We start from the raw sequence: 27,402 nt of genomic DNA, 5'->3' as shown, positions 1-27,402 counted from the left end.
AAACCCCAGAACTGCAAAAAAAAGACTAGGAGAAATAGACAGGTGATTGTTGGTAGGTATGCAGCCCTACTGGTGAAAGTATAAATGCCCAGCCAGGTAGCAAAGGAAGATCTTAAATGCCATGGGCGTGAATCAACATATTTGAATGGAAAAATTGTTCATCTTGCTTGTCTATTAAGAGATCTTCTCTTTATTGCTCACACTTTGGAAGATTTGCTCACTTGTTTGTTTCTTTTAATTTTTGAAAGCAAATTAATTCAAATGGCAAGAGTTGCCATAATGATTAAATGAAATTATAATAAACTAAAGATGAATGTTCAGTCAAACAAGTTGTCTAACTGAATTCTGTTATTTTTATGAATGCTTTTGTGGTACTTATGACAATCCTCAGCTAGAAAACAGAGGCACAGAAAGACTAAGTAGTTTGCCCAAAGTCAGGTAACACAATTTCAAACCAGGATTCAAAGGAAAGCCAGGATTCCCACTACTTTGGCTCCAGAACCTGTGCTCTGAGCTGCTATCCTAAAAACGAGAGAAGACTTGGAAGGCAAAGTCAAAGATGCTGAAAAAGTTAAAAATTAGGAGGATGTGGTATGCTGTAATGGATGAAAGAGTCCATGATTGTAGAGGCTACTCTACAATGACCTTTTCTGTAAGGTAAAAAGAACAAAGACTATGTCCATTTTACACACTGATGACATAAAGTCCTGTTATTGCCAGGGTGGGCATAAAATTATATGAACAAACATGAATAAAGAAACCTTAGAAACATTAAGTGTGTATATTACACAATGGTCTGACAACAAGGCATTTACAGTGTCTTTTGGCTTTACTTAAACTTGATGGAGTGTGTCCCCATTACAGAACACATAAAGTAGTGGGCTCATTCCAACAGAAAATGACTTAGAACCAAACAAATAAGTTTAAATACACAAGGGGTATCTTTTTAGTATGTGATTATACAACCTACTTCAATATACTCAAACCCAGATTGCCAAGTACAATTATGGTAATGGTTTTTGAATCACAATTCAGAGGCAAAGAGACCAGAACTAAGATAGTGGAGAGCAAGTTAATGATGACAAGACTTTTGCATTATTGTTTTTAACTAAAGCATCTTAGAAAAAAATAAAAGAGGGAAATAACACAGTTTAGAATATAATTTTTATAGAGATCTTTTGCTTATGTTTAATGGCCATACTCTTACTTGAGTAGGAAAATTATTTCAACTTAAAATATTATAAAACCAGCATGGTTCTCTGAAAAGGTTAAATTCTGTGTTGTCTCCTTAAAAATAAATTCCTGTTATCCCTATTTAATAAAAAAAAAAAAGAAAGAAGAAAAAATAACCCTTGGGACTAGGGAAGTTTACTTTGTAAACTCTAGGCCCTGAGTTCAAACCCCAGTACTACCAAAAAAAAAAAAAAAAAGGGAAAAAAATAGCCACTAGAAGAGTCCAAATGGCAGCTGTGAAAACCCTAAGGAAAGATAGTAAAAAGAAAAAAACTGAGACAAACAATTACAAATTAATAGCACCCAGTTGTTCTTAGTGTTAACTGGATATTACTTTCAAAACCCATCCCAGTTATGTCATTTTGATGTGTGAGAAATAGGTAAGGGGAATGTCTATGTCTCTAAAATATTTTTCTTACATTTTTGATGGGTTATAGCCTTGGGTTTTTCATGTTATTTTTTTGGGGGGGGTGTTGTGTATGGGGGCACAACTCTTGCTAGAAAATATTTTTGATGAGTTTATAGTACCTTATATGCACACCAAATTACAAGTAGTAATGAGTCTATATTACTATTTAAATGAAAGGGTAAAAAGATATTTCACTAGTTTTGCTCAATATTCACTACCTTTTTGTTCTCTGAGATTTGCTTTGCATACTCAGTTGTGATACAAACGTTTTAGGACCACAGTGAAGGATTATTGTACGAGCTGTCTCTTTTTTACTAGAAAATAATTGAAAATTACCATTTAGTTATTTTGTTTCTCAACTTTATAGGATCTTACGGCGGTATGTGGTAGGTAAGTAGAAACAAGTAAAAATAGTTAATGTTTATTGAACAGATTTATAGAATATTTAATGTTTACAGTATAGAAATCAGGAAATGTAAAATCTGAAAGAAAACTAAAACAATTTCCTGGACTAGAAAAATATGAGATATATTTATTTATATTCTAGTAGTGCTTATTTTCTCTGAACATACACACATACATGCATACATTTATTCTGAAGATTTAAACAGCTTTTCCAGAAAATATAGATTCATTTGCACTGTGCTACTATAAACGTAAAAAACAAAAATTGAATTGAAATTCCCCCTCGTTGCTCCCACTGTGAATCACTAAAGCCTGTCTTTTTCTCCATAATTCTTCTAGCTGCTTAGAGGAGATGAGCTTATTTTCTTTGCCCCACAGGTTCAAGGAGAAAACGGTATCTCTGCTTTTTGGCAACCAGTAGGCACCAGAGTTATTAGCAAATATATTTTGTGGCAAGCTTTCTCAAGACACAATCACATTTCCTCCTTCTGGGTTTTAACTGTCATCATCACTTGGCCACTCAGCCAATGTTGAATGCCTTTTCTCTCACCACCTGCAACATCTAATTCTCCCCCTCCCCCCACCTAGGCAGCAAAACCTACAGCATATTTGCTTTCTCCAAATCCTTTTCTTGCCTCTGAAAACATGAATGTGGTTCTCTCATACCATCATTTTCTCTCAAACATTCATGCCCCATGGCTGTTATCATCTTTTAATAAGTCTTGTGTGGAGGAGGCTCATGGACAAAATAGCAGAGCAGTGTTCATCGATAGAAAGATTCACCTTAGGGTTTTTCCTTTTCAGCTATTGTTAAAACCCTTATGAAGAGTTTTGAGTGATTAGTTTGGATTCTTCAGTCTCGTTCTGCAGGTGCTGGTACCAAATCATCAGACGAAGTTGTAAATGAGGTCGCTGGTGACATCTTGGGTAAACTTCCAAACAACTTTGATGTTGAGGCTGCAATAAGAAGATACCCAACAGCTTATACTCAGAGTATGAACACTGTGCTTGTCCAAGAGATGGGACGGTTCAATAAGTTGCTGAAGACCATCAGAGAATCATGCATTAATATTCAAAAAGCAATCAAGGTAAGGGAAAATACACACAAATAAATCATTGAATGAAACGTAGCATTCATTCGTGTAGCAAATATTTATTAGGTACCGATACTGTTCAAACACTGTTCTTGGCTCTAAGGGTATAAAAAAATCCCTGCTCTTGAGGATAATGGTTAAGAAGCAGGGAGATTATAAATATAGAGTATGCTAGAGAGCAGTACTGTGCTGGACAGAGCACATGTGTTCAAACAAAGCATTTAGAAATAGGAAAGACAAATGTCTCTGTCCTCGTAAGTTTACACTTAGTGAGGGAGATAAATAAATAAATAAACAAATACATACACAATTTTGGTAAGTGATAAGTTCCATGGAGAACAATAAAACGGAATAAGGGGAGTGAGTGACGGCGAGAAGCTCTTTCAGTCAGGCTGGGTCAGGCCTCTCAGAGTTGCTGAGGCTTGGACAGAACCCTAAATATGTTAAAGGGAAAGCCATGGGACTACTGAGGGAAAAGCACTTCAGGCAGAGGATGTAACAAGTGTAAAGCTAAGGGGAGAGCCACCAGAGTGTGGTCTGGGAGCACCAGAAGGAACACTCGTGTGGCTGGAGTAGGGAGAACACAGGGAGATGGTAAGACCAGATCATGATGGAATTTTATTTTAAAATATAAAGGTAAAGAGAAGGTTTCAGAAGCCTTTAAGTAATTAAATGAAATTGATCATTGTCACGTTTTTTAATGTTCACTGTGACCACTGCAAAAGGAATGTAAGGGAACAAAAGGAGTACTGAGGCCTCTTAGGCAGATGAGTTGGTTCAGCTGAGCTGGTCTCTTGCAGTGGCATTGGAGGTGGAGGGAAGTGGTCACTTAGGTGCTGTTACTAACAGAGGAGTCTCCTTGGTGACTGAAACTCCAAGAGAGGAGTCAGGATATTCCTAACTGTTTAACCTAACCAAGAAGAAGCTGTAGGGGAAGGAGCAGCTTTGAGGGAGAAAGTCAAGAATTATGTTTTGATGAGATGAATTTTGAGTTGCTTGAGAGTTCAAGAGAGAAGCCAAGGCTGGAGACAAATTTCACAGTCTGCAGCATACTGATTATATGCAACAACAAAATTTATAAATTATCTCAAATATTTTGGTAGTGCTGATAAGCATAGTTTATTTTGAAGCAGTAATTTCTCCCATCCAACCACCCAGCTCATATGAACTACTTATTATTTTTTCACCATTATCTCAATATTTCCCTAACATGGGAAAGAAAATATTTCAAATTTGAAAAACTTAACTGGAGATGACTTTTGAGATGATCAATCCATATGTTAGACTCATCTCTTCCTTCAGAATTTCAGTGAAGTGACTCAACCAACGTAACTGGGAAAATTCTACCAAAGATTCTCTGGCATGATGTATTATTTAACATATGACCATGAAAATGATTATTCCCAGTATAAAAACAATAACCATTTGCAAAATAGGATAAAACCTATTTCTTACAGTTACATAAATGGCAAATTCCTATAGTAAATTTAACAAAGGAGCATGTCGAATTTAAAAATCCAAAGCTCTATTAGGAAATTTAAAACAAATTGTAGATAAATGATCATAATATCTGATTTTTAGATTACCAGAAATTCATGACTGTACAAATGTCAACTAAAGGCATATAAATATAATAGTATTCAATTTTTGTTGAATAGAAAATATTTGCATAGTAGTATTTACTGTTGGTAGATAGGTCAGTTATTGGAAATTCTCATATATGCTATTGGAAATGGAAATTGGTTCTACCTCTTTGGTGTACCATTTGGAACTAATCAAAAAATGAAATCTCCTTCATCCTAAATGCATGTTTATACATGTACACATATGTACAGCAATGCTCAGCACAGAATTGTAAATTAAATACTTATTATTCAGGGGCTATGATATTATGCACAATGAAATACTTCTCAACGAGTGTAAGATACATTTATAGTTGCTAATATAAAAAGATGCCAAGAAATATTGATAAATAAATAAAAGAAACCTTATAGCTTTACATATTTTATTATTCAGTTTGGGATGAAGTTATATTCTCCTGAATTTCCCACACTTACTTTATCTCTCTCTCACACAATATTGTTTCTAAGTTATTTGAGAATAATACATGCTTACTCTTTTATCTTCACATTATTTGAATTTAAATTACTTAAATGTATCATCTCCAAATTATTTGAGAGTGGTACTTGCTTACCCTTTTATTGCTTAATAATTCACAATGTACTTTGAAGGATATTAAGAAGAATAAGAACTTTAATACAAATTTTATCTAATCAGTAAACAAAAATTCCAATTTTGTTCTTTTTGTGTGTATGTGTGTGTGTGTACAAAAAAAATCCAGCCAGGGCCTTGATAGGCTCCAGCATTTGAGCCATGCTCCTAGCCCTTTTGTTTCTGACAGGGTCTTGCTAACTTTGCCTGGGCTAGACTCAAACTTGTGACCTGTCTGTCTCTGCCTCCCAAGGAGCTGAAATTCTAGGCCTCATGCTGTGCTACCATGCATGGCTCCAACAATGTTCTCTTTTTCTCTTCTTTTTTTTTTTTGTGGTACTGGAAGTTGAACTCAGGGCTTAGCCCTTACTAGGCAGGCACTCTACCACTTGAGCTATGCCCTAAACCCTTTGTACTTTATTTCTTGAAAAGGGTTTCACTTTTATGCTGGGCTGTCCTGGACCACAAGCTTCCTATTTGGCAGACCAAAAGCTGCCACCCTGCCCAGCTTTTACGGGTTGAGATGGGATCTTGCAAACTTCTTATTCCAGGCTGACCTCAAACCGTGATCTCCTGTCTCAGACTCCCAAGTAGCAAGGATTACAGACATGAGCCACTGTGCCTGGCTCCAATGATGGTTTTGTAACTACATGGTTTTTTTTCCTGATACAGAAGTCAGGTCAGAATCAAATATTACATTTAGTTACCATGTGTCTTTTTTGTTCTATAACAATTTCTTAGTCTTTCTTTGTCTTTCATGACACTGACTATTTTTTAAGAATATAGACCAGTCATTTTATAAAATGTCCTATATTACTTTTAAAACAAAATGTCTGATTTGCAGTTTTTAAGATGTACAAGAAGAAGCAAAAGAAATTTTATACCAAAATCTATGGGATACAGGTAAAGCTATACTCAAGACAATCTACAGTATTAATTTTAATTTTTTGCTTAGGTATTAAACAAGAAAGGACGTGAAGGTGATCTGGCTGTGACATCTGTCACCCCATTGATTGCCAGGGTTGATTCGGCTGATCTGGCTGGCTAGGCGTGTGTCCCTTTCCTCCCTCACCGCTCCATGTGCGTCCCTCCTGAAGCTGCGCGCTCGGTCAGGCAGGACACTGTTCCCCGATAGAGGAGGACCCTCCTTTGATCAAGGGTATATGAGTAGCTGTGCTCCCCTGCTAGAGCCTCCAAACAAGCTCTCAAGTTTTAAACAAGAAAGATTAAAAATAAGTGAATATTTGGCTTAAGAAACAAAAAAAAAGGATATTTTATTAGTTCAATATAAGGAAAATAAATTTTAAAAGCTAAAATCAAAGGTCAGGAATAGTGGAGCATGCCTATTATCCCTAGGAGGCATAGAAAGGAGGATTGTAATCCAAGACTAGCCCCAGGCAAAAAGTAACTAAAGCATAAAAGGTCTGGGGTGAGCCCCTAGTGTGAGGGCATGAGGCCTTGAGTTCAAACCCCAGTACCATACAAAAAAAAGGGAGAGCTAAAATCAAAAGAAGGGTTGGGGAAGAAGAGCTAGAGGAGTAGAGATATAGAAGTTTTGAACAGTTCCATTTACAAACTGAGTTAATTGGTGTACAGAGAGCACTGTCTTCAAAAAGGGTATAATATGCTTTTTTTTTCAAATTTACATGGAACATTTACAAGTATTAATCATGTGAAAAAAATAAAATGTTTCAATAAATTAAAATATTTTAGATCATTAGAATACATTATCTGATCGCAGTATAATGAAGTTAGAAATTAATAACAAAAGATCTTATGAAATTACCATATATTTGGAAATCCAGGGAAGCACTTCTTAATCACCCACAGCTTTTTTTTTTTTCTTTTTGCAGTACTGGGGCTTGAACTCAGGGCCTACACTTTGAGCCACTCTACCAATCCTTTTTTGTTATAGGTTTTTTTTTGAGATAGGGTCTTGCAAACTATTTGTCCAGGCTGGCTTCAAACTGCAATCCTCCTGATCTCTGCATCCTGAGTGGCTAGGATTACAGATGTGAGCCACTGGTGCCTGGCAATAACCCATGCTGAAAGAAAAAAATTAAATGAAAGTTGTAAAACAATTTACATTAAATCATTATGAACAAACATCAACAAATTAAAAATCAGACAATGCATTTTTAGATATTTGGTTAGAAGAGCAAAAAGCCTAATGAAAGGAAAGCAAAAATCAATGAGAGAGAAAACAAGCACGTAAAAGACATATTAAGTAAAGCCAAATAGTCATTATTTTAAAGGACTAATAGATGTGACCAAGAAAAAGTGAGAAGTAAAAAAACAAAAGCCAAAAGCAACACCAAAAATCTCTAATGTCCATATAGGTTGAGCATACCAAATCTAAAAATCTAAAATCTGAAATGTCCCAAAATCTAAAACTTTTTAACTGAAAACATAACCTCACAGGAGAATTCCACACCTGATCTCACAGTCAAAACACAGGTGGACTAAAAATATGAAATAAGATTATCCCTCAGTGTATAAGATATATAGGAATCAAAAATAAATTTCATGCTTAGATATCCCTAAAATATCTCAATATGCATATCAAATATTACAAAATCTGAAAAAAATAATCTAGAATACCTTGGTCCCAAGAACTTCAGGTAAGGAATATTTCACTTGCAATAGAAAAAAAGGCCATCACAATAGATGCTACAGTTCATGAGGTCTAAAGGTGAGATCATACATACTTTATGACAATAAATGAAAAATGTAAATGACCTGGAAAAACTCTTCAAAAAGACATGTCACTAAAACAACACAAGAAGAAATCGACAATGCATAGTCCTAAATTAAATGCTTACTTGAAAAACTCTTTCATATGGGAAGCCTTCCTCTAGTGTCTGATAATTTTTGGTTGTCTGCTTTTTTTTTTTTTTTTTTCAAAAGCAGGACATTATCATGTTGAGTAGATATAGTCTGAGCACTGGTGATTATTGACTGCAGTCTTCCCTTTAGTGTAATCTGGCTGGGCTGTTTGACTAAGAAATATTTAGCATCATTATGTGTTTCTTCTGGACCTGGTTTTTTATGTCTCTTTCCTGGAAGATAAAGGCTGGATTCCAGCATTTGGGGAGCGAAAAGGGAAAAGAGGCCTAAGAATCCCAGCTTCCAACACACACACACACACACACACACACACACACACACACACACACACACACACACACACACACACACATATACTATTACCCTTGGTTTTTAGTATTATAACTGACCACAGCCTGACCTGGCAGAAATTTCTGTATTTTCCTTTCCAGGATAAATATCTGCAAGGTAGGCAATGTTGCAGCTTTGGGGGAAAAGACCAAGGATTTTTATAAACGAGGTTTTGAAATTCTTTTCATTTAATACCACCCTTCTCTCCTCACTTTCAGAAGTATCCAGGGTCATTAATTCCCAAGGTTTGGGAGAATTCTTCAGTGTTTAGCTCACTGATTCTTAATTTTTCTCTGCCAGTTCAAGATCAGGTTTTTGTGACAACTAAGTCAACTACCAGCAGTCCATATGCTTTTAAGCCATCAAAAGTGTATTGTCCTGATCTCTATTCCTTCCTTCCTTTTCTTCCTTCCTTCCTTCTTCCTTCCTTCCATGGTGTTGGGGGTTGAACTTAAGGCCTTGTGCTTGTTAGGCAGGTGTTTTACCACTTGACCTGCTCTGCCAGTCCTCTTTATTTCTTTTCTGTATTTGTGGGTTTATGCCTTTAAAAATGGAATCAAGTCAAGTAGGCTTCACAATCGAATTCCAGGGAATTTTAACCATTCAAAGCATTTTATGATTTTCCTAATTTTATGTTTATTATTGTGCTTTTAAAAAAGGCAAGATAGAGCTATGCATGGTGGCCCCCACCTGTTACCCCAGGCATGGAAGGTGGAGGCAGGAGGGTATGAGTTCAAGGCTAGTTTGGGGCTACATAGCAAGATCCTGTCTCAAAAACAAACACCACCAACAAAAAAGACAGGATGAGGATATATTATTTGTGTGTCTAATGGGCAAGTAAATTAAGTCAAAGATAGACTGATTTAATAATGAGTAGCCAAGTATTGGTTAAGATTTTCCATTAAAATTTAAACTGTTAATATTTTTCTAAGAAATAGTTCAAAGGCCATATGTCTTGTGAGCAAAAACAACAAAAAATAGTCTCACGGTAAACAAAGGATAATTGCTAAGAAGGTATTTAAAGAGGGCTGTTCATGATCTTTCCTGTTACGTTAATAACAGGGACTTGTTGTGATGTCTTCAGAGCTTGAGGAAGTGGTTAGCAGCATTTTGAATGTCAAAATTCCAGGAATGTGGATGGGAAAATCCTACCCAAGCCTTAAGCCACTTGGCAGCTACGTGAATGACTTCCTTACAAGACTAAAATTCTTGCAGGTGAGTTAGTCCACATGAACATTAACTTAACATATTGTTAAGTTTTTTCTGACTTTATTTTCTCTATCAGAATGCCCACTGCAATGAGAATTGTTCTCTAGGTTCCCTGCACATCCCAGCCACAAATGACCACTTCTTAATAGCATGTCATGCAGCTATGTAACTGTTTCACCCAACTGCCAAAATACTAGTATTGGAAGAAGTGGAATTACTGCCTAAAGCCTTAAAGAGCAGGTGTTCATGTTCAGTGAAGTTAGACAGTCAAGCCAATAACATCAAAGGGAGAAAAACATCTTGCAAGGTGATGTCCCCCAGTAATTATTTAGCATTAAAGTAGATCCCTATAGTAGACATCTACTAGTGAAGAGTATTATTTCTTCATTGCCCAGTAGCCTTCTAGGTCATGAAATCGCTAGACTGCTGGTTTAGCCCAAGACATCAGTGACCTCAATAGCTACTTGTCTTAGAAATGGTTAATGGGCAGAAGACTATCTCCTTCACTATGTTCTTACTAATTATTATATACATTAGAAATATCAGTTTCCTAGATACTATAATAAGGCTCTAAAAACTGTGAGAAAATTTCTGCAAGGATAACTAACTCCCTTTTCATAATGTAGGTCCTCTGTTATACCAGAGTGTAAGATACTAATGCCTTAAGATTGTTCTTGAAAGATGAGGCTCTACCTTGGCTGTTATAGGGAAACTCTTTTCAAATGCATTTCTTCAGACTGGTTTCTGTGATATGCTATTTAGTTAAAGTCATTATTAAACAGCTTACCATTAGAATCTATGACAGGAATAGAGATTAAGGTTATCTTGATATTTCTAAAGATCTTAAGGTCTCACTACTCTGCTTATTTCAGGAGTTCCTTATACAATATTGTGTTTCCATATGTTGAATTTCATTGTATTGTCATGAAGTAAGAGAGAAACCTTTCCAAAAATTATTCTACTGGGTACTAGTGAATAACAGATTAGAGATAACCAAGTGAAGAAAACATCACCAAATGACCAGACTTTCTGTTCAACTGTATAACATGATATAATTTGTAACTTGCATGAGTCAGGACCAACACAAATTATGCTTTTTATTTTAAAAATCTTGAAAGCATGGCTTGTTATTCCACATTTACTTGCTCATATACTAGTTTACCTAAAAGACAACAAGAGTATTTTGGGATACATTTCAGCAAACAATGTTATATTAAAAAATTCAAAGAATATTATTAGGCCACTTGTGTTTGATCTACCATAGCAATGGTATGAGACTGGCCCTCCTGCAGTTTTCTGGCTGTCTGGCTTCTTTTTCACACAAGCCTTCCTGACTGGTGCCCAGCAGAATTATGCCAGGAAGTACACAATTCCCATCGATCTCCTTGGGTTTGACTACGAAGTGATGGAAGACAAAGAATATAGGAATGCTCCTGAAGATGGTAAGTGCAGTGACAGGATATTCTTATGTTCTCTCACTAAGTATGCTTGCTTACCCTCCTTGGTTGTTCAAAAGTAGTCACCTTGTATATGTAACTTACCCCCAAATGGTTGAGAAAAAATTCATGAGGAGAGAAAATGATAAGGCAAATGGGGGAGGAAAATAACAATTAAGTGAATCTGGATAAAAAGTACATTTCCTTATACTGTTTTTTCCCCAAATTATGTAAGTTAGAAATTATTTCCAATAAGAAAAAAAGTAATCCTCAAATGAATAGTACATGGGATAATCAACCATAGTCCTATATCAGCCTTGGATAATCAAGAAGGTATGAAATTAAAATTAGATTTTCCCTGATTCCTCAAAGAGCATACCTTTGCACATGCCTAAAATATGTGTTCTCTGTTATTTATACACATCCCACAACATACAGCTAATAGGAGCATTTTGTTATGATTGGCAGGTTGATTGTGAGGACATCTGTATTTTCTAAATTGTCTTTTCAGTAACTTGTGACTACTTTAATGTTTTATTTCTAATTCAGTAGACAGGCCACTATTTTAAGCAAGTGTTTTTGGTTTTTTTTTAACTTTATTTATTGATGGTGCTAGGGTTTGAACAAGGACGTTCTGCTTGCTAGGCAGGTGCTCTACCACTTGAGCCACACCCCCAGCAGCAAGTGTTATTTTTAAAATGCTACAGATTTCTGAATTTTATCAAATGGTGCTAATTTTAAGTGAATGACACCTATCTCTAAATGACTGTTAAGTAGCTGCTTTAGCTAACATGTTGTCAAAGACAACTCTGCTTCCTTATTCATCACTGAATTACAGACTCACTGGCTCACTCACTCAGGCACTGGAGATATCAACAGAAAACAGTTTAGTGTCTTGTCCCTTACCTAATTTATTCTCTGTTACAAGATACTGACAAGTAGACGTGTAATCACAACAGTGCATGACAATCGTATTACTGTGCAAGGTGGTTTTATTTTAAATTGATTGTGACACATTGACTGGAGGGAGCAGGGGAGTGTGTTGTAATGTGAGGTAACCCTACTTACTATTCCCCTAGGAAATTTGTTTTTCAAAATGTTTGCTTATACCCACTTTTCCCTTTGCTCAATACCACGCTCACCTCATGCTTCACTGCAAAAATAAAAAGATACCAGAAGACAGCTTTTTGCATCACAAAATCTGTAAACCTATCACACCCTCTGGGAATCCAGATCCCATTTCCTTCCTCCTTTTCCAGGGCTTTGCATCTTTAACAGTCTTCTGTTTCCAGAAACAACATTTTTCTTACGACTGGATAATCTCTACCAATATACAGCATGCTCTAGAATTGCTCATCTTAAAAAAAAAAAGGAATCAACAATTTTGATTGTCTTAGCAACCACTCCCCAACTAGCCCATATCTCTGCTTCCTTTTATAGCAAAATCTCTCAAAAGAGTTGTCCTTACATGCTATCTCTGAGTTCTCACTTCCTATTTCCTTTCTACCTTTTATCCTCTCTAATCAACTGATACTGTTCTTTTCAGAGTTGCCGGTGGCTTCCATATTGATGAATCCCATGGATTCTCTTTGGTCTTATCTTAACCTCTTATCAATTTTCACCAATTGCCAACTTTGTCTTTCTAGAGTTGGTCTTCTCTCTGTTTCTAGGATATCACCTTCTCTGGATTTTCCTTTTTTTATTGGCCACATTTATGCTTCTTTGCTGACTTATGCATCTTAAATATTGGCGTTTCCAAGGACTAGGTCCTGGGCTATTATTATTTTCTAATTGTATCCTCTCTCCCAGAGAACTCATCATTTTTTGTCTTTAACCATCTCCTTGCTGATATCCCCCAGTCTCCAATTTAGATCTTTCCTCTGTGGTTCAGACAGCAATATCCTACTTCCAAGTGACACTTTGGTGTCTTCTGGATATTTAAAACTTATCATTAATTTCAGTAAATGGCACCATAATCCAGCTGGAAACTCATGAATTCTTTCTCATCCTTCCACTCCCTCATGCACTCTCACATCAAATGCAGATACTTTCCTGTATTCCTATTGCCACTACCATTTTTTAAATCTATAATTCTGCTCTAGCTTATTATCTTGTCTACCTACTCTCTTATGGCTTTGTTTATTAACTTCACAGCATTAGTCACCACTCTCCAATCATTTTTATGTGTTTCTTCCTTAATGGTTTATCTCCCCAGTGACAATACAAATACAGAGAATGGTGACCTTGCTTGTTTTCAGCTTTCTTTCCTCAGTGGCTATCAGCATCTGCCACATAAGCCCTCCAATGCAGCTGTTGAAATTCTAAACATCATGCTGCTTAATTCACTACAAATTCATGAAATCTAATCCAACCTTCTTAAGCACCTTTTAATCCAATCTTTAATACTTAATCTAGACAGTTTTACTGCAGAAAAGTATTTAAGAACAATAAACACAAGAGGAAACAGACCATCGGAATACACATCATCTTTTAGCTAATTCTTCCCAGCCACAGATACATAACTAATCATTAAGCTGATGATTTGTTTAAACTCACTTTACTCTTAATATACTTGGAATGGGCATCCATTACAAGCAATATCCATCCAGCCAGCAACATTGCTGGATGCCTAAAGGAAGTTTAGCAACCTCCTGCTATGTTACTTAGCTTATTGTTTCCTTAACTACATAAGCCTTAAAGTGAATCCCTTCTTTGTAAAGCTTACTATGTTACATGTTGCAAAAGATATAAAAAAAATTAGAGTTTGTGAGCTCTAAAATTCAACATCGAGTTAGATACATTTAGTGAAGAAGGATAAATAATGTCGTTCAAACTAAATATTTAAGAAGGTGGTTAAGGAGTGTTTAAGTTGAGCAAAGGTAAATCAAGAAAAGGGCATGGCCATCTGGGGTGGAGTTGCTCTGGTCCCCTGCTGGAGTCCAGAAACTGCCCAGCCCTTTACATTTAAGCCTTATGATAATGCTGCATCACAGATATTATTATTATGCCCATAATACTAATTCTGAAAACTAAGGCTCAGAGAGGTTAAATAATTTTCCTAAGGACTCACAGTGGTAACAGAGCTGAAATTTATATCCAAGCCATCTGGTTCTCATGCTTAACTGCCTTCTTCATGGTTTACTTAGTATTTAGCAGAAGCAATAGCTTGAAAATATCGCATTTCTCAGGAAAGATTTCTTGATGAAGTTGTGGTTAATTCTTAAGTATTTAATTCAGGTTCTAGAATATTTTTTCCTAACTTTTCTCCACGTGATTATGATAAAAAGTAAAAGGTGGCATTTGGGTTGAAATGTGAGTATAACTGATAATGTCTGCGAGAGTTACGTGATTTTGAACTCAGCCGATCAAAAGAATTTATTAAAGCATTGCATAGCATTTATAAACTAGCTAATACCCAGGCTCAAACTTGAATTGCCCACCATTCTACACTGAACTTAGACACTGTATAGGGTAGTTATATTTCTTTTTACAATGGTTTACTAATGTAACCTATAATTACCCTTACTAATGGGAGGGCAACTATTAAAAATCCAGAATTATCTTAAAAGCAGTGGAGTATGATATAGAACACAACTTAATGATCAATGAAGGTCACTTATGTTCCACAACTGTAAAGAGTAGACATCAGCTAAATGAACCATTTTACTGACTACTAGTGCATCAGCCCAGGCTAATATACAATTTCTGATGGATATTTACTAATCATGAATTTCATTATTTTATGCACACAAATACACATATACATTTTCACAAATAAACACACATACCCATAAATTATTCTGTTTGTCATTTCAGATTTTTCCTTCCTACTTAATTAGCTAGCAGAAAAACAAAAAAAAAAAAAGAGAATCCATGGAACAATTTGGAAAAAAGAGAATTTTTTTCTCAAAGAAATCTCTTTCTCATGGAACCTGAATGGGAGGGACATATATCTTACCTGAGAGCACCTTGGGTGAGGACCCAAGTTTAAACACTTTTGTGTGTCCCTGTCTCTGTTTTGAGCCTCATAAACAAGTCAGCCTTATTTACCTAAGATTAACTTAAAATATAATGAAAGGCACCTGACCTGGTAGTACATGCCTATAATCCCAGCACTCTGGAGGCTGAGGCAGCAGCACTGAGAATTCAAGGCCATGCTGGGCTACATAGTGAGGCCCTATCTCAAACAAATAAATACCTTTAAATCTACAGTGTCCCCAGAACTTTGTTTTGTATTTGGTGTTGGCCATTCTAGGAGTATTTACCTAAGACTCTTCTAATCTCAATCAGTGAGGTGGCTCCCTGGGAGCCATTTATAATAGGAAGAGAGGCAGAAAGGAGTGAATAAGAGGGGGACTGGAGAAACTGTGGCAGACCCTGTGTGCTGACCACATCTCACTGCAGGCAAAAGGTGTGACATCTACCTGGTGTTTTATATCCTGTGTTTCCCTTACAGATCTTACTTACCTTGAGAAATAAAAATGTACTTGTATATCTCCATCGTATTTCCTATAAAACTGTTGAGTTGGGAGGAACTTTTATCCCAATCACCCAGGTGTTGAACTCTCTTGAAGTTTTTCTAAGTCATTGCCATTCTTCTCAAGTGAAGAACGAATAATCTGATTGGCTAGAAGAAGAGATTTACTGGCCTTGCTTGACGTCTGTTACAAAGTTCTCCTAGTTTCCTTATCCCCACCTCTTATCGATTGACCTGTGGGCCGTTAAGGCTGGTGAGAAAGGTAGGATGCATGATGTGCTGGGTGTTAGGAAAAACGCAGCACAAAGAAAGCTCACAAGAAAACTCACGTCCAAGGGCAGGGTTTAATGGCAGATAGAAGGTAGCACAGGAAGAGGAAGAGAGGGTTCAGGCCAGGCATGGCCTTTTTATAGAAGAGGGAGGGTAAGGGGTTGGCGCATGCGTGCAGGGGTCCCTGATGGGGGTGGAGCTTGGGTGGAGCTTGTCTGGGAGCGCGGGAAACCTTGTTAAAGGGAGGGGCTGTTTACTGGGAATGGCTCCATTTTCCAAGAGGTGCGGCTGATTTATAAAATGGTGGTGTTATTGTTCTATCATTCCCCCATTTTTCTTTAATAATAATGAAGATAGGGGCTGAGGATCAGGAATTGGGGCAGAGCATCAGTCTCTTTAACTGCCTCCTGCTGGCAGGGGGTGTTGTGTGGGGCGGGATCCTCAGGCTCCTGTGGCGTCCTGGATGGGCCTTCACAGTAGTTTTCTGGGTGGTTTTGGAGAGGTTGGTACCCCTGGAGGTACAACTGGTTAAACTTTTGATTAGCAATAGCAGACATGTGGTCTAAGAGAAATCCTTGTACTGTTCTTATGATGCAAGGGAGGAAGCTTAAGAACAGGAGAGCAAGAAATACAGGCATTAGGATGGGCATTGGCCAGAAGAACCACTGTGAAATGCTGTTCCCTAGAGGTTTCCAAGAGCCCTCCAATTCCCTTCTTCTTTTTTCTAATTGTTCTTGGAGTTGCCTAATTTTATTTTTTACTACTCCCGACTGGTTAACATAGAAACAGCACTCTTCTTGTAAAAATAGGCAGAGACCACCCTTTTCTGCAGTGAGCAGGTCAAGGCCTCGTCGGTTTTGGAGTACAACTGAGGCTAGGGAGTCAAGTTATTTTTGTAGGGTTAGAATAGACTCGGCCACCGAAAGGGTGGCGGTGATAGGCCTTTTGGTGAAGGAACAGTTTAAGGTAAGGGGTGCAGAAATATTTATGGGGCTGGCGATGACCTGAGAAGGGCCAGTCTGCTGACACATCCAACAACCACGGGCTAGAGTAGGATTGGTGTGGTTGAGTAGTTGATGAGTGGTATTTATGACCTGGAGGAGAAGGGTTTCATAAAAGGACAGTGTTTGTAAAGGAATTTTGAGAGGCTTTCTGGTGGGAAAGAATAGGTTGTCAAGAACCTGAAGTACCTGGGTGCAGAGGACCTTCTTGTATGCCTGATCCTGGACTCCTCCTCCATCAGACGAACCGAAATGTGTTAGCTCAGTCCAGCAGACTTGTTGCCAGTGATTCCCAAAGCAAGTATAACCCACGTTGCTACCTTTACTCCTTGCAGTCCAGTATGGTTTGCCCCACATTGCACATGGGGTAGCTGTATAGTAGCAAGCCCTGTGCTGGTAAGAATAGGATGAGGTGCACGGGAAGGGGGGAAGTTTGGGACTCAGGAGGGTACAGGTCATAAGAAAGAAGAGAGCAAGGAGTAAGGAGCACAGGGTGAGGTATCCAAAACAGAGAGCTGCATGATGGGGCCATCTCCACTCGGGGAGAAGTTACCCATGGGCTGATACTCAGGAGGGAAGGGACAAGGACAAGAATTACCCACAGGAAGAGATGGAGTGGAAGCATAGGTGGAGTGGTTTACAATAAGGCAAAGAATATGTTGGAAAATGAGTAGATTTCTTCAGGAGTAAAGTCTGAGAGCATACCTTGGAGATGTAGGTAGGCTATCCAATCTATGAAGTAAGGGAAACGAAGGTATGAAAAAGGAGGGAGGCTGATTGTACTGGGGGGTGGGAAATCTAAAACCTCAGAGTAGAGTGTATATAGGAAAGAGTAAAAGTGTGGGCAGGAACTGACAGGAAAGAATGGGAGGGGGAGGTATAAAGAGTGAATAGGTGAGATGCCAGGTCCCCAGGCATAGGGCTCCTGCCTATGCCCTGGGAGTTTCCATGGGTGTCTCCATCTTCTGGGATCCTGGGAAGGATCTTCCTGTAAGAAGAGATTGGTAGGTATTTTGTGGGGCTGCCAATTTTAGATTTTGAACATGTACCCAGGAGGGAAATCCTGGTAGCTTAGCAGCCATGGGTGTGGTGAGGATGACCTTAAATGGGCCTCTCCTTTTTTCCTGCAGGTGGCCAGGTGTGGTTGTACTTTTTAGATAAATCAGATCTTCCATTTGGAGGGTGGGAGTTATTTTGGTGGTGTCAGAGGGCTGTGGCAACTGATCATGAGCATGCGACCAAAGGAGAGAGCAAAGAAAAGTAAGGAGCAGATTGAGGAGAGTGGGGGAAATGTTAGGGGGTTGTGGCTGAACCATGATAGGAAGGAGTGGACAGCCATAGAGGAGCTCGAAGGGGCTGAGCATGAGTGGTCTTTTTGGGAGGGCCCAGAGGCAGAGAAGGACTGGGGTAAGAGCTTTGTCCAGTCTAGGTGGAGCTCAAGGGAGAGTCTGGTGAGAATATTTTTTAGTGTGCGATTGGTTCAACTTTACCTGAAGATTGGGGGTGACAGGAAATGTGAAATCTCCAGTGAATATTTAAGGCTTGTGCCAATTTTTGGGAAATAGAGGAAACAATCTGAGGTCTGTTGTCTGACTGGATAGAGGCTGGGAGACCTCTATTGGTCGTAGGGAAGGCTTCCAACCATCCTGTGAAGGTGTCTACTAATACCAGGAGGTACTTAATCCTCTTTACTGGGGGCATATGTGTGAAGTCCACCTGCCAATCCATGGCAGGGAGGCATCCCCTGGCTTGGTGGGTAAGAAAGGGAGGGGGCCTAATATTAGAGTTGGGGTTTGTGCACTGGCAAATTGAGCAGGATTGGGTAATCTGTTTAAGGTACTGTATGTCTCCTGGAGATAGGGAAAGGGATTGGCGGAGAAAGGTGTGAAGAGCATGAAGATTAGGATGGAAAAGTGTATGTAAATAGAGAAGAGTTTTAACTTCAGAAGGGGGGAGAGAGAGTTTAGTGAGGGGGTGGAGGAAGCTGGGGTAAGGGGGTACATGGCCAATTGGAGGGCAGTTTTGAGGGCTGCTTGCTTGGCCTCTGTATCCACTAGGGTTACTTCCTCTGGTAATTATGGAGGAGTCAGTTTGGTGGGCTTTGCAATGAGTAATGCCCACCTGGGAAGGGAGGCGTGAAGCCTCTAAGACCTGGGCTATTAAGGCAGCATTGATAATGGGAGTTCCTCTTGTAGTTAGGAATCCCCTTTCCTTCCTTCCAGATAGTGGAGTGGACAATAAAGTGTGGATTGCACACTTAGAGTCAGTGTAAATATTGACAGTTTTGTCTTTTGCCAGGGTTAGAGCTCTGGCCAGGGCAGTCAGTTCTGCCTTCTGGGAAGTAGTGCCCAAAGGAAGAGGGTGTGCCACAATGATGGCAGAATCAGACATTCAGACATTATGACATATCCAGGTCTTCGCCATCTATTGTGAATGAAGGAGTTGCCATCAGTGAACCAAGTGTAGTCAGCCTGAGAAAGGGTGCCCTCCTGAATGTGGTCTGGGCAGGGTAGGAGCTCTTCAAGGATCTCGGGGCAGGAGTGAACTAGGGGTGTTGAAGACAGAGAAAGAAGAGTAGCTGAGTTAAGTGGGGGACACAAGACGAAAGTTAGAGTGGGATTCTCGACTAAAGCCACCTGGAGGGATAGGATATGGGAGGGGGGCATGGAATAGAGTCCCTTATACGTGAGGAGTTCTGAGAGGCCATGGGGGGTAGTAAACAGTAAGGTGGTACTCAAAAGTAAGTTTTTTGCTTTCCTGGATCAAGAGAGAGGTGGCATGAGACCCATCCCCTGGTTGTGGGGTCTAACTGTGTGGAGAGGTATGCTACTGGAGTGAAGGAAGGCCCTATGTTGTGTCCCAGAACTCCTAGGGCAAACCCTTGTCTCTCAGAAACGTAAAGGAAGAAGGGACCAGTGAGGTCTAGCAGGCTAAGTGCTGGGGCTTGTAATAGGGCTTGTTAGAGGCTTTTAAAATTACCTGACACAGGCCGAGAGGGGTCCAGGGGCTCTTGACTGGGACCCCTGGATGCCTCATATAGAGGCTTGGCCATTAGACTGAAGTTGGGCACCCAGGCTCTGAGGTAGCCTGCCAGGCCGAGGAAGGAGAGAATTTCAGCCTTGGTGGTGGGGGCAGGGAGAGAGACTAACAAGGCCTTATGATATATGGTGATAGCCTTATGAGTAGGAGAGATAGACAGGCCCAGGTAAGTTACCTGGGTGAGAGACAGTTGAGCCTTGTTAGGGGACACCCGGTATCCCTTTTTTCCCAGAAAACTAAGCAGGAGGGAAGTGTGTTGTTGGCTATCCTCAAGCGAGGGGCTGCAGAGTAGGAGGTCATCTACATACTGGAAGAGTTTACTCAGGGAGACATGGAGGGTAAGGAGGTCCCTAGCCAGAGCTTGGCCAAAGAGGTGGGGACTGTCCTGGAACCCCTGAGGCAGAACAGTCCAGGTCAATTGTTGGGAAGTATGAAAATCTGGATCAGTCCAGGTGAAGGCAAAGAGGTTTTGGGACTGTGGGTGGGCAGGGATAGTGAAGAAAGCATCCTTTAGGTCCAGGACTGTGAAATGGGTGGTGGTACCGGAGATGAGAGACAGGAGAGTGTAGGGATTGGGCACCACCAGGTGTATAAGAGTCACTGCCGTGTTGACTAAACAGAGGTCCTGTACCAGCTGGTAAGACCCACTGGGCTTTTTTACAGGTAGAATAGGAGTGTTATAGGGGTAGTGGGTTGGGCAAAGCAAGCCCTTAGTGAGAAGCTCTGAGATGATAGGCTTTAATCCCTGTAAGTGGATTAGAGAGATGTGATATTGAGGTTTGGGAAAACAGAGGGGTCCTTGAGAGTAATAAAGATTGGCTCATGATGGGTAGTGACTGCAGGGTTCTGGAGGTCCCACACAATGATATCTACCAGTGTAGCAGGTAAGGGCAAGGGGTCAGGAGGGGCTTGTGGAAGCAGGGCACCCATGATGGCGAGAGGCTGTGAGGATGGAGACAAGGGTTAATGGGTCATGGCTTAAGAGGGGGTGGGTGTAAGGTGAGAGTGGCCTGGAATTTTGACAAAATGTCCTTTCCCAAGAGTGGGGTGGGGCAATTAGGGAGGACTAGGAAGGAGTGAGTAAAAAGTGTATTTCCCAGTGTACAGGTTAAAGGAAAGGTCATTAAGGGCTGGGTAGGAGTTCCCTCCACCCTGACTATGGAGGTTAAAGAAGGCTTGGTAGGTCCCCAGAACTCTGGCAAGGCAGAAAAAGTAGCACTGGTGTCTAGGAGGAGAGAGATAGGCCTACCGTCAATGATGGCCATTACCCTGGGCTCCCATGAAGTTATGGTTGTCAGGCCTGGGAGTCCTGGGCTTTGTCAGTCATCAGCCACAGTTGCCAGTCCTAAAAGATCAGTTAGGGAGGAGGGATGGTGGGGGGACTTAGACCCTCCACCTTGAGGGGTGAAAGGGCAGTCCATTGCCCAGTGGCTCTCCTGTTTGCACTTATGACATGGCCCCAGTGAGCAGCGTGGTTTAGGACATGCATGGGCCCAATGTCCCTCAAGGCCACACCAAAAACATGGGCCGGGAGGTGTTCGGAATTTTTCCTGGCCTTGGGAATTAGAGGTGGGAGGCCTTTGTCAGAGGGCTTGTGCCAACATCTGTAATTTAGTCTTATCTCTCCTCTCCTTATCAGCCCTTTGCTGTTCTTCTCAGTAATTATAGACTTTGAAGGCCATGCTTAAAATTTCAGCCTGTGGAGCCTGAGGGCTATTTTCTAGCCTTTTAAGTTTTCTTCTGATATCTGGGGCTGACTGAGAGATAAAGTATGTCATAAGAATGATTGTACTGTCCCGAGTTTCAAGGTCAACTTTTGTATGGTGTCGTAGCGCCTCTGTGAGCCAGAACAAGAAACTAGCTGGATTTTCCTCTTTTTCTTGTTGGATTTCTCTGAGTTTATCAAGATTAACAACATTTTGGGATGACTTTTTTAATACTGTCACTAAACAGGTAACCATCTGATCCCTAAGCGTTCTGTCACCAGTTTGGTAATTCCAATGAGGCTCCTCAGTAGGGATCACTGTAGCTCCTACGGGATGGGCGGGGGTGGTGTGATGGACCTCATCTGCATGGGCCCTAGCCATTTCCCAGACCCTGTGTCTCTCCTCTGGAAGGAGGGTGGAGGAAAGAATGAGATAGATGTCATGCCAAGTAAGGTCATAGGATTGAGCCAAGTATTGAAATTCCTTAACATAAGATTCAGGGTTAGTGGTGAAGGAGCCAAGGCGCTTTTCTATTTGAGAGAGGTCAGTGAGGGAGAAGGGGACATGGACCCTCACAATGCCTTCTGTCCCAGCCACTTTCTGGAGAGGGTAGATGGAAACTGGCTGACTGGGGGTGTCCATGAGAGCAAGTGTGTGTGTGGGCCTCATGGGATCCTGTGGCCCTGGCTGGGTTGAAGGGCGGGTGGAAGTAGGGGCAGGAGGAGGGGCAGGAGGAGGAGCAGAAGGAGGGCCAAAAGGAGGGGTGGAAGGAGGAATGGAAGGAGGGGCGGGAGCCAACGGCTGAACAATGGAAGCCTGTCTCTGATACGGTGGAGGCTTGTTAGCAGGGTCGAAAGAAGGGAAAGCTTCAGAGTCAGGAGGGGGTTCAGAGAAGGATTTTGCTGGTTTTGGGACTGGTTTAGAGGCTAGTAGGACCTGTGCAGGGGAACAGGAGGAATAGAGGGAGGGTTTGGTGTGGAGATAAGAAAAGGATTGGATGTAGAGAAGTTCCTTCCATTTACCAGTGCGCTCACAGAAATTGTATAAATCCCTTAAAATATTGGGATCAAAAGTGCCATTAAGTGGCCATTTGGAGGTACTGTCCAATGGATATTGAGGCCAGGCCTGATTACAGAGAAAAATGAGCTTTTGGGGCTTAAGATCAGGCATGAGGCGTAGGGGCCCAAGGGTGGCCAGGAGACATCCCAATGGGGAGTCTGAGGAATTTTGGAAGGTCCAACTCCCATGGTGAAGGCCTGACCTGAGGAGAGATATTGTGGGAGTCCCCAAAATACCAGGTCCTCAGGAGAGAGAAATGTGGAACACAATACCCACAGGGAACATCTTCACCATGGCGGGTCCACAGACCCTAGTGGGGACCCCAGTTCCCAGGACGAGAGCAAGCTGCAACCTAGCACTAGAGTTTTGAGGAGGTGAGAGAGAGATCACAGCTCTGCATGTGAGGACTCACTGAGGGAGAGAGGACCTTGAGGGAAGTTTGGCCAGTGGCGGATGGCAGTTGGAGGCACACTGGGGCGGAGGAACTTCCCTGTGAGCTAGTGAGTAGAATTTTTTTAGGATCAGGGGTCCTGGTAAAGCAGCTCAGATCCTGGAGGAAGGAAATGGGAGTTAGAGAGAGAGAGAGAGAGAGGGAGAGAGAGGGATGAAGTGGGGAAGCTAGGAGAGCAAGGTCAGTGCCTGGAATGCACCCCGATCTGAGTCATGGCACCAAATGTTAGGAAAAACACCACACAAAGAAAGCTCACAAGAAAACTCACGTCCAAGGGCAGGGTTTAATGGCAGATACAAGGTAGCACAGGAAGAGGAAGAGAGGGTTCAGGCCAGGCATGGCCTTTTTATAGAAGAGGGAGGGTAAGGGGTTGGCGCATGCACCAGGGTCCCTGATGGAGGTAGAGCTTGGGTGGAGCTTGTCTGGGAGCATGGGAAACTTTGTTAAAGGGAGGGGTTGTTTACTGGGAATGGCTCCATTTTCCAAGAGGTGCCGCTGATTTATAAAATGGTGATGTTATTGTTCTATCACTGGGCAGATCCAGCTCCCTTCTCAGGAGGTCACATGCCACATTGCCCCAGATTCAAGGAGTGTTTTGCAATTCAGCTTTACCAAAATTATGCTTTGGCAGTTATTGGACACTGCCAATTAACAAAACTAAAATCTTATCCTAACTTATTTTTTTCTATCAGTTAAAACCCAGTAGAAAGAGACTAAGTCTTCCTTCACAACATCCATCACTTAACAATTATAAACTACAATAAAATTTCATTGTTGTTTTTGGTACTGGGGTTTGAACTCAGGGCCTCACACTTGCTAGGCAGGAGCTCTACCACTTGAGCTATTCCACCAGCCCTAAAATTTTAAATTCAGGAAAATGGAAGAAGAAAATATGGTGGGTTAAATACACCCAGCACTCTCCTGTATCTCCACAAGATTGACCAAAAACAAGGACTTAAATCTACATGGAGAACTGGGAAGCTGTGGAAAGTACTGGAGTACCACAGTAATAATTATGATAATAATAACCAGAGAGCTGGTGCTGGTGGCTCGCGCCTGTAATCTTAGCTACTTGGGAGGCTGCAACCAGGAGGATCATGGTCAGCCACGATCAAAGCCATCCCAGGCAAATAGTTCACAAGACCACCATCTCCAAAATAACCAGAGCAAAATGGACAGGAGGTATGGCTCAAAGCAGTCTTGTCTGCTTTGAGAGCACCTGCTCTACAAACTCAAGGCCTTGAGTTCAACCCCCTCCCCCAAATCAATTAGAAACCCCGAAATATTGGTATGTTCCATACTGCCCTCCCCCCAAGCAGACTAGAAGCAACAGAAAGTCCACAAGCACAGAATCTAGCACTACACACATTTACAGCCTAAGCAGCTGGTGACCTGAGTTCTGAACTGTGTACTGTGGCTGGAGAAGGCTTTCTGAACTTCCCTGTATGGTCCTGCCCTTAGGCTGTTTAGTGAGTCAGAAATTTCATATATACAAGTCCCAAGGGCCTCTTCTCTCCACCAGCCCAGCAGGCAGCCAGTGCATGAGAGCATAAGCCCAGGGCAGTGACTGTGATTTTGACAAAAGTGTGAGGAGAAACCTGTATTCTGGAAGCTGTGTTCTACAATGCAAAGGGAAGTGGAAGGGGCTTCCATGTATATTGGCAGTCAGCGGCAGGGAGGCAGGGTTTGAAAGCACCAAGCCCTAGTCAGTCACTCAGTTTCTATACTGGTCCTCCCTGTTGGTGGTGGTGTGTTGGGGGGGAAGGGGCAATGTCTAAAAGCACCTAGCCAGAGGCTGCAAATTACCCACTTCCCAAAGCTGTCTACCTCACTGTCACCAGGGATTGCAAGGGGCAGGAATTGAAAGCACAGGGCTGAGAAAAGGAGATCCGTGTGGTTCTGCAGCTTTCCCACACCATGCAAATCTCAAGCAGTGCTTGCTTCCTCCACCCTCCAACACATTGGAAGGGGTCAGCTTTGACATTTGTCATGCCTCCTGGGGCTTTAGGAGGAAACATCAGCCCAGCCTACAGGGCATGGAACTCCTTGGGGCTAGCAGCAGCTCTCCAGCCCCTCTCCACCCCCAAAAAAGTGTGTGTGTTTGAGGGGGAGGAATGTTCTAGAGGGAATGTAGCAGTGCCTCTCACAAAACACTGACTAGCCTAGTCCTAGCAGAAAATGAAGTGAATAGCTTAGCAGGCATGGGCTCAGCAAAAGCCTGTTAAGTGGGACCAGAAGGAAGTACAATAGCCTCAACTGCCCCCACCCCCAGCAGATTCCAGTATTAGAGGTTCTCCAAGGAAGCTTTTGCAATCCAAATATCTCAGCTAGGTACCCAACACAAGCATTTTTTGAATTAGTAAGACTTGTTTAAAGATTTAATTTGCATTTTGACTTTTTTGGTAAGGATGTATGTTGTGTGTTTATCCTTATTAACTAACATTAAAAACTGATGTGTGCTTAGAATATTATGTATGCATATATTCATGTTTAAAGAATGGCTGTTGATAAAATTAAAAAATCAGCTTTCTTTTTTCTAAAAAAGAAATAAGCTAGGAGAATTGACTTTTTTTTACACCTTTTATTTTTTGGAGGGTGGGGGTTGCTGAGTTTTTGTTTATTTTTTAATCTTCTTTACCTTTCTTTTCCCTCCTTGCTTCTTCTTCCCTTTCCTCACTTTCTTTCTATGATTATTATTAGTCTTATCTTTAACTTCTTAGTACATTCTATATTTTTTGCCCTTTCCCTTTCTATTGTTATTGGAGGTGTACTTGCTGCTTTTAATATACTCATATATCTAGCTTTTTTTTTTTTGTATTGTTGTTGATGTTACTGCAGTTTGTTTTCTCCTCCCCGAGTGGTAGTGGGAATTGAACCCTCAAAAGAGAGCTACTCACTATAAAAATAGAAGAGATATCTATCCCCAGAGCTACACAAATTGTGACATAGAGACATATGAAATATGAGAAAGCAAGGCAATATGACTCCTCCAAAAGAAATAGCTAAAGCAAAAAAGGCTGGGGGCAGTAGCTCAAGTGGTAGAGCAAGGATCTGCATTCAAACCCCAGTAGCACAAATAAATAAATATAAGAATGAAATCATGTCATTTGCAGGTAAATAGATGGAACTGGAGATCAGGAGGAGGAGGGGATGATAATCGGAGGTGAATATTTTCAAAGTATGATTTATTCATGTATGAAAGTGTCACATGAAGCCCAGTATTAATACAATTAATATTCACTAATAAAAAAATAAAATTCAGTCTCTCAGTCACATTGATGATTTTTCATGTGGCTAGTGGCCACCATATCAGATGGCACAGATAGAGAACATTCCCATCAATTCAAAAGCCAGACTGGCCAGTGCTGCTCCACAGATTGTGTTCTGCAGTGCAATGCACTTTCACCTAGTTTAGCTGATTTGATTTAAACTCAAGGAGTTTAAACTCCAGAAGGTAGGCAAAGCAGATGTTATTTGTTGTATAGGTGTTTTCAGACTGTTCTCTAGATGCCAAAACAGGTTCTGAGGTTATATGAATTGCTCAAGGTTCCATATCAATTTAGGAAACAAAACTTCAGTCTTTCTAAGTTTTACATTGCTTCTCTTGACACACGTGCAACAATTACAGTGAATATCTTTATAAGCAGATACCTGAACTCAATCTGTAAGGCTTGATAGACCTGTATAGCCAGAAGAAGTGACCTGCCTCTCATTGATTTCCTAATTTGTGCTCTTCCACTAATTAGTGTATTACTACATTCTAGAAAGAGTTCATCCATGTGTTCTTCATTGTACTGACTAAGGAGAGGTCTTGGCAGTGAGAATAAATTCTAAAGGGGGAAGAGGAATTTAACTCTCATGGCATAAGAACATGCCTGTTCTTACACCAAATAGCAGCCCATGGCTCCCCAGAATTACACTAAGAGTGTGTGTATGTGTGTGTGCTTGCAGATTTCATAGCCTCTGACAATATAATTTTTGGTCAATTAAAATATAAGTCTTGTAATGTTCACATATACAAAGATCATCTCGTAGACTAATTTAAAATGCCTTTCCTCTTTTGTTTTCCACACCTAATTTTAGTACTGCATTCCTTTACTAGGCAAAGTATAAATATTTTTGAAATATGGATGATAAAACACTCTGGAGATAGCTTTTCTTTTAAAAAGTAGCTTCAGGCTACTAACTTAGTACCACCTGTGTAATATTCATATATAGGAATTTC

The 27,402-nt window shown here is 40.6% G+C and overlaps 1 protein-coding gene across 3 annotated transcripts in view; it reads left to right on the top strand.

Moving 5' to 3' along the window:
- The window catches only part of Dnah7 (dynein axonemal heavy chain 7), a 310,589-nt gene that overhangs the window by 277,918 nt on the left and 5,269 nt on the right, over positions 1 to 27,402 (top strand). For all 3 annotated transcript variants that reach the window (XM_074071306.1, XM_074071307.1, XM_074071308.1), the window contains exons 60-62: positions 2,905 to 3,135; positions 9,592 to 9,744; positions 11,003 to 11,180. In XM_074071306.1, the coding sequence (XP_073927407.1) occupies positions 2,905 to 3,135; positions 9,592 to 9,744; positions 11,003 to 11,180 (562 nt within the window). The remainder of the gene's footprint in view (positions 1 to 2,904; positions 3,136 to 9,591; positions 9,745 to 11,002; positions 11,181 to 27,402) is intronic.

Source organism: Castor canadensis, chromosome 4 (genome assembly GCF_047511655.1).
Source record: "Castor canadensis chromosome 4, mCasCan1.hap1v2, whole genome shotgun sequence".
Taxonomy (NCBI): Eukaryota; Metazoa; Chordata; class Mammalia; order Rodentia; family Castoridae; genus Castor; species Castor canadensis.
This window is presented reverse-complemented; position numbering and strand designations above follow the sequence as displayed.